Genomic DNA, 14,661 nt, shown 5'->3' with positions numbered 1-14,661 from the left:
CTGAAAGGGCGGGGAAACAGCCCAATGAGCATCACCACAGAGGAGCCAATCAGTTGGCAGCTGGAAGTTTGCTGGGGCCCCTTTGGCTGTGGCTCTCAACAATGAGTGCCATTCTGACAGGAGTGAGATGAAATCTTAAGAGTAGTTTTGATTTGCATTTCTCTAATTACTAGAGAAATTACCTTTTCATATATATGTTGATAATTGTATTTCTTCTGTGAAGTCTCTGTTCAGTTCCTTAGCCCATTTATTGACTGGTTTGGTTTGTTTGTTTGTTTGTTTGTTTGTTTTTGGTGTTAAATTTTTTTTGAGTTCTTTATATATCCTAGAGATTAATGCTTTATCAGAGGTGCGTGTGGTGAAGATTTTCTCCCAATCTGTAGGCTCTCTCTTCACATTATTAATTGTTTACTTTGCTGAGAAGAAGCTTTTAATTTGAATCCATCCTATTTATTGATTCTTGCTTTTATTTCTTGAGCTTTGGGAGTCTTTCCTGTTTAGGACATCAGATCCTAGGTTGACGTGCTGAAGATTTGGGCCTATTTTTTCTTCCATTAACTTCAGTGTCTCTATTTTAGTACCTAGTTGATTTTTGTGCAGGGTGAGAGATAGAGGTTTAATTTAATTTTGCTACATATGGATTTTCAATTTTGCCAGCACCAGTTGTTGAATAGGCTGTCTTTTCTCCAGTGAATGTTTTTGGCAACTTTGTCTTGTATTAGATTTAGATAACTGTATTTATGTGAGTTAGTCTCTGTGTCCTCTATTCTGTACCATTGGTCTACAAGTCTATTTTGGTGCCAATACCATTGTTGTTTTAGTTACTATAATCTGTACAAATTTCTAGAGACGTATGACCTACCCAAACTGAATGAAGAGGTCAAACATGATTTAAACAGATCAATTTCAAGTAATGAAATAGAAAATGCCATCGAAAGCCTACCAATCAAGAAAAGCCCAGGACCAGATGGATTCTCAGCCGAGTTCTACAAGACTCAAAAAAGAATTAACACCAATACTCCTCAAAGTATTCTATGAAATAGAAAAGGAGGGAACCCTTCCAAACTCATTCTACGAGGCTAATATCATCCTGATACCAAAACCAGACAAAGACATATCAAGGAAAGAAAAATTCAGACCAATATCCCTGATGAACATAGATGCAAAAATTCTCAATAAAATTCTGGCAAATCGCACACAAAAACATATTAAAAAGATGGTGCACCATATCGAGTGGGATTCATCCCAGGGATGCAGGGTTGGTTCAACATATGGGAATCAATAAACATAATTTATCATATTAATAGACCTAAAAACAAGAATCATATGATCATCTCAATAGATGCAGAAAAAGCACTTGACAAAATTCAGCACACCTTCATGTTCGAAACACTAGAAAAACTAAAGATAGTAGGAACATACCTCAACATGGTAAAAGCTATATATGCTAAACCCAAGGCCAGCATCATTCTAAATGGAGAAAAAATTGAAAGCATTCCTGCTAAAAACAGGAACAAGACAAGGATGTCCTCTTTCACCATTTCTATTCAACATCATCCTTGAAACTCTAGCCAGAGCAATTAGACAAAAGAAAGAAATTAAGGGGTTACAAATAGATAAAGAAGAACCCGAACTATCACTGTTTGCTGATGACGTGATTCTATATTTAGAAGATCCAAAAAATCCCACCAGAAAACTTTTAGAACTAATAAATGAATTCAGCAAAGTAGCAGGATATAAAATCAACGCCCATAAATCAAATGCATTCCTATAATTCAGCATTGAATCCACTGAAAGAGAAATTAGGAAAACTATTCCATTGACAATAGCCTCAAAAAAAAAAAAACCTGGGAATCAATCTAACAAAAGAGGTGAAAGACCTCTGCAATGAAAACTATGGAACACTAAGGAAAGAAATTGAGGAAAACCTCGGAAGATGGAAAGATCTCCCATGCTCCTGGATAGGCAGAATATTGTCAAAATGGTCATACTACCAAAATCGTAAAACATATTTAATGCAATTCCTATTAAAATCCCAGTGACATTCTTTGTCGAAATAGAAACAGCAATCTTGAAATTTATTTGGAAAAATAAGAGACCAGAATAGCTAAAGCAATCCTTAGCAAGAAAATACCAGAATACAATACCAGAACTTAAGCTACACTACAGAGCTATGTCTCTTATTGATACTGAGGCCTCTCTATTGGGTGTCTGTTTGCTGCCCTAGTTTGGATCTCCTTAACTACTCAGAGGTCCTTTTATTGGGTGATGCTGGGGATCAGACCCAGGGCCTGCCTTTCCCATGGGCAAGTGATGGACTGCTGAGCTACATGCCAGCCCTCAAGTCATTTTGTTTTAAATGCAAAAAGCTACTTCCTTAAATCTGAGGTCTGTTTTATTACTCTTGGATGGAAGGAAGGAATGTGTGGGCAAAGGTAGGGCCGGCTCACTTGTTGCACATTTGACAGTTGTAAGCTTCAGCGACGGACTGATAAACATGTAAGCATGCATATGAAGTCTGCCTCTGTGTGTGTGTGACGCATGTTTTATGTATGTATATGTGTGTAAACACCTGTGTTCACGTGACACGAAAGATCCATGAGACATGGTTGTTTCCAAAGAAAATTGCCTTTTTCTCGCTTATCATCACGCATGACTGGTTTTAAAGGTTTTTTGAGTGAATTGATTGGCAGCCCATCTGAGAAAGGTCTTCCCCTGTGTATATTACAGGTTCCCGTAAAGCCACGTAAAAATATAAGTTGAAGTACATGGTTCTGAACAGAGCTGAGAATTTTCATATAGAAAACTTGGTTTTCTAAAACTTCCATGTCATTTTTTATTGAAAAAGTGCAGTTGGGGTGTGTGCTCATGCGTCCTGATGCCTCGTGTTCTATGGTATACCATACCAACATACAGCCTCATGTTGTCTGGGGATGAGGTATGAGAAAGCATATGTGAATTTAACTCCTTAAAGTGGTTTAAGGGGATTGTCAAGGGTTTCAGGTGCATGCAGGGAGAGTGCTAATTGGAATTCTTGACTTATTCTTTTGCATTCTTCCTCTAGGCAAGCAGATGCCCAGGGTCTGGCAGTGAGCCCAGGAGCACCACAGGACCCACCAGATCAGAACCCACAGACCCCGTTCACATTGTCTGAATCATCCCGCACTTGGGAAGCCTCAGAGCTGCCCCAGGAGGGCCGGGGCCGAGCAGGGACTCTACCCCGCGATTATAGGTACTCAGAAGAGAACACACGGGAAGACTCAGGACCTCTGTCCCAGGGAACCCCTTCGTCCCCACATGCTCAGGGAGAGGATTCGTGGCCAGTGAGCACAGCAGCACTCCCCAAGAGGCCAGCCCCGCAGAGGCCTCCACCGCCCAAGCGCGAGCCCAGGAAGCACAGTGCACCTGCAGACGCTCAGCCGGCTGCTCCTGGCAGGCCCATCCCAGCGCCATCCCCTGTGTCCCTGGAGGCGTGTGTGACCCACCAGCCCCTCTCCCATAGCCCCTCTGTGTTCAGCAGTACCCAGCCTCAAGACACCCCAAAGGCTACCACCCACGAGTGTGACATCCAGCATGTGAATGAGGACACGTCCCATCCTCGGCCGGAAGCACTGCCCCCTTCCAGGTTCCAGCACCTACAGGCAACCACCATGGAGACCTCTCGCTCCCCCTCGCCTCAGTTCGCCCCCCAGAAGCTGACAGACAAACCCCCCCTGCTCATCCAAGATGAGAATTCAACAAGGTATTGTCCTGTGGCGGTGGTAGCATGTGTTCATCCTGTTTCTCCTATAGGTGCTGGTTTCAGTGACTCCTTCCCAGGTGGTTTGCAACTGGTGCCTTGCAGTGGCTTAAGACACTGGATTTAAAGTTGCTCCTGGGAAATAACTGTTGGAGGGAAATTACTTGGAATTTTAACTCAGGGGGCTGCTCTTTTCCAATGAGAAGAGCCATTCTCTTCACCTGAGCAGAATGCATTTATATCTATGTCACCCACAGGTATTTGCAGACTAGGGATGTATTTTTCTTGCACATATAGTACTTAGCTGGGGATATAGCTCAGTGGTTAGAGCCCTTGTCACAAGGGCCTATGTATCATCTTCTGTACTCAAAGAGTAAATAAGCAAATAAACATACTCACTTTTTTCTGCACTTTTTTTTAAATGGTAAAAAGCTAAACAACGTGGGCTGGGGCTATAGCTCAGTGGTAGAGCACTTGTCTCACAGGTGTGAGACCCTGGGTTCGATCCTCAGCACCACATGATAGATAGATAGATAGATAGATAGATAGATAGATAGATAGATAGATAGATAGATAGATAGAAAGAAAGAAGCTAAACAAAACACATCCCAGCTTGAGTTGTGGAAGTTTGGCTAGGTTTTTTTCCTCCTGGCACCAGTAGATGGCTCTCTTTCCCCAGAGTGTTCTTTCAAAACACTTAGGCTCCGATAGCCTTTTGGGCACAGTCTCCATGAACATGGCCCAGCTCGGTACCTCTGAGAGCAGCAGGCATTTGTTGTCCTGGGTGAGGCCCTGTGGTGTTGGCCAGGAGTCTTCTTCCCATTCTCTCTCTTTGGGTGCTGTTGGAGCCTCCCTGGCTCCTTTTACCAGGCCCTTCCCACCTCCCCACCCCCTTTTTTAAGGAAACGTGTGCCCCTTGTTGGGTAGCAAGTTCACTGTTTATTGCTGAGATGATCATCACAGTCATTTGAAAATCTATGCAAAAGGTAGCCTGAGGTGTTCGGTGGAGGGTGGAATGCACTTGTAGAGTCTTTGAAGTGGGACCATGGGCGGAAGTGCCCAGTGCGGACTCCAAGGGGCCCTGAGGACATTCTCAAGCAGGTGTGTGCCAACCTGCACTGAGAAACCCTGACCTGAAGCACTCATCATGATTCTGTGAAAAATGCCTATTTGCTATAAGTTTAACCAAGCAGGGCTTATTAAAGTTTGCACTATCATTGGAATAAAAACAAATGAACATTAAACAGACCTCATATTCCTCAACCAACCCCAAGATCCCCTCAAATGCCTATAGGTGCGTGGCTGACAGTTTTAATTAGACTGTTCAGGGTCTAGAGACCCCATGGGGAATCAGATGGGGAAAACCTCTCAACCACCTCTGTCTTATCTAGGACATATGATCTGGCAGCTCCTTACAGGTGGGTGGTTGGTCAGGGATCTTAATCAGGTTCCCTGTTAGGAAGGGACCCACCAGTCTGAGTCCTGGGTTGGAATCCATCTATTGCAAGGACTTCAGGGGACAACTCTTCTCTTTCCAGAATCGAGCGGGTGATGGACAACAACACCACTGTGAAGATGGTGCCCATCAAGATCGTGCACTCGGAGAGCCAGCCTGAGAAGGAGAGCCGCCAGAGCCTGGCGCGCCCAGCTGAGCTGCCTGTGCTGCCCAGTGGTCTGGAGAGAGATCAGATCAAGACCCTGAGCACATCCGAACAGTGCTACTCCCGCTTCTGCGTGTATACCCGCCATGGTGCTGAGACTGAGGCCCCACACAAAGCCCATTCTCTGGAGCCCCAGCCCTCCAGCACCCCCATACCACCTGCAAAGAATGTCTGTGCCTCCCCTCCTGGGCTCAGCTACATGAAGACTAAAGAGAAGACCATGGAAGACCTGAAGTCGGAGGAGCTGGCCAGGGAGATCGTGGGAAAGGATAAATCCCTGGCTGATATCCTGGATCCCAGCGTGAAAATCAAAACCACCATGGACCTAATGGAGGGGATATTCCCCAAAGATGAACATCTCCTAGAGGAAGCACAGCAGCGGAGGAAGCTGCTCCCCAAGATCCCCTCTCCCAGAACCACGGAGGAGAAGTGAGTGGATGTCACTTTCCAACGGGTGCATGATTCTGCCCAGAGCTTCTTTGGCTTAAAAAGGGAGGAGGGCCACATCTGCTTGTGATTCCAGTCTTTGGGGCACAGATTTTCATAATGGTTTCCATTGCTTAGCACTTTGGAGAGCATCCCAGTAGAAAAGGCAGAAGTTTTGGGCGTGGTGACTTTGGGGCCTGGCATAGGCATGATAATACAAGCTGCAGCAGCTAAGCTCCTTGGCTTGCGGCTGGCATGACATGACAATGAGCACAGGTCTCTTTTCCCCTAAGACAGATTCTCAGTAGAGGCCATTGTGTGCCCCAGAGGGCACTTGGCAATCTCTGGAGACATGTTTGGCTATCATGCTGGAGAGGGGAGTGCTCCTGTCATGTAGTGAGAACAGACCAGGCATGCTGCTGTCAACCCACATGCCCTTAGTGCTGAGGCTGAGAAACCCTGCCTTAGTATGAGAGACCATCTGTCCATCTGTTTGTCTTCTGTCTCTCGCTCTCTCTCCCTTTATTCCTATCTTCTATTGACCTATCAATTATTTTTTTCTGTTTAGTCTGTATGCTGTCTGTCTGCCTGACTTTCTATCTTTCTGAAGCACATCACAATTGCTTCTTGGCTGAGGATGGGATGGATATTGAACAGCTCTTTCATTCCTTAGAGATTTTTTTTTTTTTTAAGCATTTCAGTTTACTAGGGGCTCAGGGTGTAGCTCCATAGTAAAAGCTAGCATGTGTAAGACCCTGGGTTTAGTTCCTGGTACCAAGAAGCATGTGCGTTAAGTACACGCGCATACATGCGTATTTTCTTTCTCTCTCTCTCTCTCTCTCTCTCTCTCTCTCTCTCTCTTATATATATGTGTGTGTGTGTATATATATATATATATATATATATATATATATATATATATATATAATCACACACGCACACAAAAAAAAAAAAAAGGAAAGAAAAAACCAACTGTGTTCCATAGACTAAGTATCTATTTGGTGAGGAGTTTTGTTTTAGTTTTAACCTCATCACTACCTTTTTTCCTCCTCTTTGGCTACCTCATCTCCCTGGCTGATGTCTTTCTGTTAGTGCTGACTTTTATCTGTCACAACCCAGGGACATGTCTGTACATCTGGTTGCAGTTAATTGAAGTTCTGACCTCCTTACCCAGGAAGGAAGAGCCAAGTGTGCCTGCCTCCGTGTCTCTGGCCACCAATTCCACCTATTACAGCACATCAGCCCCCAAGGCGGAGCTACTGATCAAGATGAAGGACCTGCAGGAGCAGCAGGAGCCTGAGGAGTACTCGGGGAGTGACTTGGACCATGACCTGTCCGTGAAGAAGGTAGGAAAGAGGAATTCCAAAATACAACTATACTTTAAGCTGGGTGTGGTGGCAGGCATCTGGAGCCCAGTTTGCCCTGGAGGCTGAGATAGGAGGATGGCTGGAGCCCAGGAATTCAAGGCCAGCCTGGGCAATAGAAACTCTGTCTCACAAAAAACAAAATGTGCTGCGGGAAACAGGCAGGCAGGAGGTGCTGGGACCACACTTTTCTACCCTAGCAGAGACTCTACCCCACATTTTGAGGGCATTTGTGTTTAGCTTTCATGCAGGACAAGGAAATGTGGGACAACTTTAGAAAGCGCTTTATGATGAATTCTTTGTTCTCATCTTTTTGTAAAAGTCTTTCTGTAAGGGTCTTTCTGCCATCTTTTTCTAATAAGAATCAATGTCAAATTAGGTCAAGTGGATAACAATCTCTTTAAGTTAAATAGATAGTTCCTTTCTACCACAATTAAAATCCAGGGGACCTCATTGTCTGACCATCAGTGAGTCACCTGTCTTCCTTGAATATCAATTTCAAATATCTGTAACTCAATGTTTGATCATAAATAAATCAAACATTGGATCAGAAAGAACCTTGTCAGCCAAAAGCCATCAGGTATTCAACTCCTAAGAATTCACCCAGGCCCTTGAGAGTTCAGAGTAGACAAAATACTTCTGCTCATCTCATGGGAGAGATGAACAGCCACCACAAAGATAAACATATGATACAGGCATAGCAAACCTGGCCCACCACCTGCTTATGTAAATAAAGTTTTATTCACACAGCCACATCCATTCATTTACACAGGGTCGATGGTGGCTTTCATAGGATGGCAGAATTGACTGATTACAACAGTAATCTAATAGCCTGCAAAGTCTAAAATAATATTTTCTGTTCCCTGACAGTTTGTACACCCTTGACACACTATGTCAAGGCATAGAGACAAATGAGTGTGACCTAGGGGAGGTTGTAATGAGGGGGTTACTGTAATGAGAGAACCAGACTGACATCAGGGGCAAACTCTGGGATGTCTGATAGAGGCAGAAGGGGATTTGGTGGGTGCAGAGGTCCTACAGCAGGCAAGCCTGGGAACAAGGTTTTGGAGAAGCAGAAGAGGCCAGGGGCTGGAGCTACGTGGACAAGGGGTCAGCTTGGAGATGAGGTACAAATAGTACTCGATTTGTGGACAATCATGACAGTCACTGTAGGGACAGAGTTGTATCAATGTCACTGCTATCATGTCAGCTTTAAACCTTCACATGTATCAGTAGCCAGACATGTGACATTAGAGTAATTACCTGTTATATTTAGCATAAAGAGACTATGGCATTGTCAAATAAAACTAGGCTCAGAGGGCAGCATGTGGTGTTTATTTTAAGGGCCTGGAGTTTGCTATAATTATCAGTACTGGGGTAAGAAAAGGAGGTAACCAGTATTGGGGTGGGGGGGATGGGTACTTTTAATGCAAGCTGAGGACCCAGCATAATGGAAGGAATTTGTATAAAAAAGTACTGATTTGTTTTTAAAAAACAAGACCTTTGTAAACAATTATGTTCAGAGTCTATGTCATTAGTGATTTAAAAAATATTACTGGGTGGGGAAATAGCTCAGTGGTAGAGTGCTCACCTAGCACGTGCGAGGCCCTGGGTTTGATCCTCAGCACCACATAAAATAAATGAGTAAAATAAAGGTATTGTGTCCAACTACAACTAAAAATTAATTTTTAAAAAATTACTGACTGGTTTTAATCATGATAGATATATTATGAAGGGCACCATTTTCACTTTAGGAAGCAATAATTTTTTGGTTCGAGGAATTAAATAGGGAAATGGAAAGTGAGAGTTTTGGACTTGGGGCTTTTAGAGGTGTTACTCTGGCTCAGGGTAACATTGCTTTATTCTGATTACAGAATCTCCTCTTAAAAAGAACCGAAAACTTTTTCAGTTGTTTCTCATAAAACAAGAAAAATCAGCCAGGCTTGGGTGCATGCTGTAATCCTAGCTACTCAGGAGGCTGAGGCAGGGGATCACAAGTTCACAGCTAACCTGGGCAATTTAGTAAAACCCTGTTTCCAAAAAATAAAAAAGCCTGGGGACATAGCTCATTGGTAGAATGTTACTATGTTTAATCCCCATCACCATAAAAACTGTAAGACATACAAGTAAAACCAGACAGTCTGAACCATTTCAATTTAGCTCTAGCCTAATATAGAGGACTACCTATATTAGGCTGTCTAAGACCCTGGGTTCAGGGTCTTAGACAGGATGTAATGGATTTTGTAAGTGCAGGCCTGGATGCCACCCACCTCCATCTGGGAGCCACTCTGTCCCTCTGCTCTGAGTTGGGATCCTTCTTCACCAGAAATGACTGCTTTGGGACTGAGTGAGTTACTGTGAGGTCGAAGCCAACTTAGATTTTCAGTTGAATACACATATGTTTGGCCATTGTACATGCTATAGAAATCACAGCTCTCTGTGCTGTCAGCAATTCTGCGGTCCTATTTTTACCCCTTGATTTGACAGGCTACTGCTACGCTCTTTTCCCCCCGTGTCCAGCACTCACACATTCATGATGTCATGCTTGTTCACAGAGCCTACACCAGTAGAGGTGTGTCTACCAGTGACATCGTGTACATCAGGATTTGATTGGCTACCTGCTCTATAGCTGCTTAATAAGGGAAAATAGCAAAACCCCAATTGCACATTGTCCTCTATGTTTGCAGTGCTGGGGATAGAACCCCAGGGCTTCAAACATGCTAAGCAAGTGCTTTACCACTAAGCCACACTGCCAGCCTCCTTTTATATGTGAGTAAGTGTGTGTGTGTGTGTGTGTGTGTGTGTGAGAGAGAGAGAGAGAGAGAGAGAGACAGACATCCATTTTCCATTGCTATAATAGTATGTCACCAACTACAATTTATGAAGAATAGAGATTTTAGCTCAAGGTTCTGGAGGCTGGAAGTTCAAGAACATGGTGCTGGCACCTGACAAAGGCCTTCTTGCTGCATTGTAACATGGTGGAGAGCATTGTATGGTAAGACAGTGTAGGCCACTAGCTCAGATCTCCCTTCCTCTTTTAAAGCCACGTATGCCATCACAGGAGTCCCACTCTCATGACCCCTACCCTAATTACCTTCCCATACCAGGCCTTCAAATGCTGTCAACATATGAAAGTGTGCGGGAGTGGGAGCTCTTAAGCAGGGATAGAATATATGAGAGATTCTGGTGGCCTATACGGAAGCATCATGCTAGGTGGGCTAAGTAAGTTTCTACATCTGGGGTAGCTTAGGTGGACTCTGCCCACCTTATGGGCATTCTTCAGGAGGCGGTTTAAATTTCGAATCTCTGAGGTTTACAACTTCCTTTTTAAGCAAGGAAGTGAATGCAAAGCCCAGAAAGAAAAGGCCTTGCTTTTGTCCATGGAATGAAACCAAAGGAGGGTATCTGGGGCTAAGCCAGTTGGAGAAAGAGAGGAGTCCTGGGAGCCAACCCCCAAGCTTTGGCCCATCTCAATGGAGAGGTAGAGGCAGCCTGTACCTGGCTACCACATAGTCTTATCCTGGCCTCCCGGAATGCCACGTGCTACAGAAAAGAAGTGGGTAGGCTTGTCAGGCAGCACACTCCACAGTGGTGAAACCTCAGCACCCTGCCTGATGTTGACAGCTGTGTATATTTATGTGCCACCCTGAGTCAGGTCTTGTCTCAGAATCCTTGGAAGCCGGTATCTGTACCTTTTAGTGGCCCTTTAACAAAGGGAATATATTTTTAAATAAAAATTTGTATAAGACATCAAAGAATCAAAGAAGGCATTTAGACTCTTCAGAGTGCCCAGTTTCAGGGCAGTCCAGTCGAGGTGGGTTTTGAAGGACAGTTTTCATGCGCTGGTGTGAGATCTTCATCACATTCATTCTTCAGTTGATAGCGCTGAATAATTATTGAGGGGCTGGGGGTAGGTAGCTCAATGGTAGAATACTGCATAGCATGCCACACCCCTGCATCAAAACAAACATAGAACACTGGCTAGGGGTCCTCTTCCGTCTGAGGTATCTCCGTTGGCTGAGATTAGTTACTTAAGTCAGTACTGGCATCAGGTAAGAATCTGGAAAGTTCTCTATACTTTCTGTTTTGTGCTTTTCTCTCAAATGATCAGTATCAAAAATATGGCATTTTCTCAGCTATGGGATTTGAAGGTGCATTTTAAATAATTTATTAGTTCATTTTAGTTATACATAATGTTAGGGTTCATCTTGGCGTCATGATACAAGCATGGAATACAATTTCCTCCAATTCAGTCACTGGTACTTCCCCTTTCCCTCCCCTTCATTCTCCCCATTTCCTTTTCTCTACTCTTAGTGATCTTTCTTACATATATATATTTTTTTAATTAATGCATCATAGATATACATGAAGATGAAATTCACTGTGGTATATTTGTAAATATACATAGGAAAGTTTGTTCAGATCCATTCCACTCTTCTTCCCTCTTCACATTCCTCCTCTCCCCCACCCTACAATCCCCTTTCTCTAATCCTCTGATCTCTCTCCTATTTTCATGGAAACTACCACGGCCCTCCACCCCACAACTTTGTTTTTTCCTTATTTTGGTCCAATTTCTGCATGTCAGATTTTGGGGGGTCTGGCATATTTCACTTGGCTTAATGAATATGGTTTAAACAATCTCTGCAGACAGTCTGGTGAACAGACACACAGGAGTGTGTGTGTGTGTGTGTGCTTATGTACACGTGAGCACAACATGAAAGAAGGGTTGGGTGTAGAAGGGTCTAGCATGCAAGAGGCCCCAGGTTTAATCCCCAGTATGTGAGGGAGCAAAAGGGAGAAATGAACCTAGACTCATATCTGTTTGGTTTGCGGGGGTGGGTGGTTGTTGTTAATTGTAAGGAGAAAATGTCTTGACATCCTGACCTAGAAAAGCCAAAGAAATTTATAAACTCCATGTGGTCCTTCTTAGGAGAATTGTGCAGATTAATCAGCAATGAGACTGGCTGGCTGTAAAACAGCTTACCATTTAATCTGGGGCAGAGCCAGACATGCTGAGCAACAGAAGGCAGATTGAACCTAGAGGATACAATCCCTGCTCATACCTTTCACATTTTGTGATCTTTTAAAAAAAATGCTCAATGTTGGTGTGGGAGCTGGGATCTAGAGTTAGTGTTCACTACTTACATAGTTTCCACTGGGGAAGGTGGAGGGCCTGTGGAGGTGGGTACTGGTGACGGTTACACAGCAGTGTGAATGTCCTTAATGTACACTTTAAAACTGCTTAAGATGAGGGCTGGGGCACCTCGTGAAGCCATGGGTTATATTCCAGCACTAAAAAGAAAAGGGAGAGGGCAGGAATAAAAATAGCAAGTCTTAAGTATATTTTGCCATAATAAAAAAATAGTCATTTGTTTCCATTTCAAGTCAAAGTCATTATGTTCCTTTACAGTCGCTGACATCCCTTTGTCTTAATTTTTAATTGCTAATTATATGTAGAGGGCACTTTGAATCCTAGGTTTTAGTACTAGACATGAAACTCAATAATTTGTATGTAAATCTTTAATTTGGAAAATTCCAAAGGACAAAGCATGAAGTATCCCATGGACTATGTGAATCCTTGCAAAGATACAGGTGGGAATGGCTTCTACTGTGAATAACTGGGACAACTCCAGTATTGTCCGATAGGACATTAACAGAATGAGAATAAGCTTTACTTTTCATTTATTTATCTGTGTAATTTTATGTATTCACTTTATTTATCAAATGTCAATAATTTAGCCAGGAGTCTTCCTCCTTCCTCTAATCTTATAAAATTCCTCCATTGTTTGGTGATGTGAAAATTGATTTTCACTCAGTTCTGCTGAATTCCACCCAGGTGGCATGTGCTGCCGTCGCAGTAACTAGGGGCGCCTGGCTTGGGGCAGTGCTAATGAGTGTGTCCATACCACCCTTGCCCCAATAGCAGGAACTCATCGACAGCATCAGTCGCAAACTGCAAGTGCTCCGGGAAGCCCGGGAGAGCCTGCTGGAGGATATCCAGGCCAACAACGCACTTGGTGACGAGGTGGAGGCCATCGCAAAAGATGTGTGCAAACCCAATGAATTTGACAAGTTCCGGATGTTCGTCGGGGACCTGGACAAAGTGGTGAACCTTCTGCTCTCGCTGTCAGGCCGCCTGGCCCGGGTGGAAAATGCCCTCAATAATTTGGATGACAGTCCATCTCCTGGTGACCGGGTATCTATAGACACATCCAGCTGGGAAATGGGAACAGGGCAGTCTTGTGGGAAGGCTGTCCTTGGGGTGTTGGGAAAGTCAGCTCTTTGAAGCCTAGCGCTGTTTAAATGTGGCCTGTCCACCTCCCAGTGCAAGATGCTATTGAAATGTCCAGTGCTCACCCACCTCTCTTTCCTTTTAATGTAGGGAAAGAGAATGTTAGATAAAGGGAATTGGGGTAGGAGTGCAAAGAATTGAGCCATTGTCACTGGGCTGCAGAGCTGCTGGGAGCCCTCCCAAAGAACATTGTCTCTCTTTGACATCTTTTTTATTTATTCCCTCTGATCATTACTCACAATAATCTCTCCTTGGAACCCATGTCCATGGGTGGAGATTTTTCTCCTCCTGACTCAGCTGTTGATGGTGTTTTATGATTGCTGCTGCTTATGATTTAGCACCAGTGTGTCCAGAAGTCTAGAAAGAAGTAAAGGGCTTGTTTAACATTTCTCCCAGTCCTGAAGTGTGCTGCTCTGGGGACATTTCTCACTGGGTCTTTGAATTATATTATATGCATAATAAGGGGAATACTATCTACCTTGTTGGCTTTACCTCATAGGATGAATATCAGAAAAGCATCTAATTTCATTGTTTGCACACAGTTGGCCTTTAAAATAATCACCCTTATGAATAATAAAATGCCCACCACCCCATCCATCTCAGTAGCTTCCAGGCACTAAAGAGGCCTGCTGATTTTTTTACAACCTGAACTGCAATCCTTGAACCAATTAGCATCTGTTTACCTTTGGATTGGAATGAATTGGCCTGACCTGGTCTCTTTCATTGAAAATATACCGTGTCCTTCTTCCGCACACCCGAGGAGTCGGGTGTTCCACTGAAGCTGGCAGGACACTGAGTGCTTGTTGCTCTGGGCATTCCTCAGGAGTAGCATGCTGAGGGCAGTTCCTGGTGTGGGACACTGTTTATTGTAATAATTCCTCTTCACTGACTTTTTTTGTGTTTGGCACCTTGCAAAGTGCTACCGTGTCCTTGTGTTCTTTCCTTTGGCCGCTGTCCAGCACCCACTGCAACAGCGCAAAGCAACAGAACAGATATGCTGGTGCTTAGGTAAAAGTCAGGAACTCTGGCTGGGGGTGTCACTCAGTGGTACAGCCTGTGCTTGGCTTGCATGAGCTTGGCCCAAAGTCCATCCCCAGCACCAGAAAAGAAAGGAAGAAACTTGCTCCTTGAAAGTGAACGTTGGCATCTGCCAGCCTGAATATGAAGACAGAGAAAACG

The 14,661-nt window shown here is 43.9% G+C and overlaps 1 protein-coding gene across 1 annotated transcript in view; it reads left to right on the top strand.

Moving 5' to 3' along the window:
* The window catches only part of Shroom2 (shroom family member 2), a 131,495-nt gene that overhangs the window by 113,428 nt on the left and 3,406 nt on the right, over positions 1–14,661 (top strand). Inside the window, exons 6-9 of the mRNA XM_026414577.2 lie at positions 3,065–3,742; positions 5,278–5,829; positions 7,001–7,172; positions 13,114–13,386. Of these exons, the coding sequence (XP_026270362.2) occupies positions 3,065–3,742; positions 5,278–5,829; positions 7,001–7,172; positions 13,114–13,386 (1,675 nt within the window). The remainder of the gene's footprint in view (positions 1–3,064; positions 3,743–5,277; positions 5,830–7,000; positions 7,173–13,113; positions 13,387–14,661) is intronic.

Source organism: Urocitellus parryii, chromosome X, assembly GCF_045843805.1.
Source record: "Urocitellus parryii isolate mUroPar1 chromosome X, mUroPar1.hap1, whole genome shotgun sequence".
Taxonomy (NCBI): Eukaryota; Metazoa; Chordata; class Mammalia; order Rodentia; family Sciuridae; genus Urocitellus; species Urocitellus parryii.
This window is presented reverse-complemented; position numbering and strand designations above follow the sequence as displayed.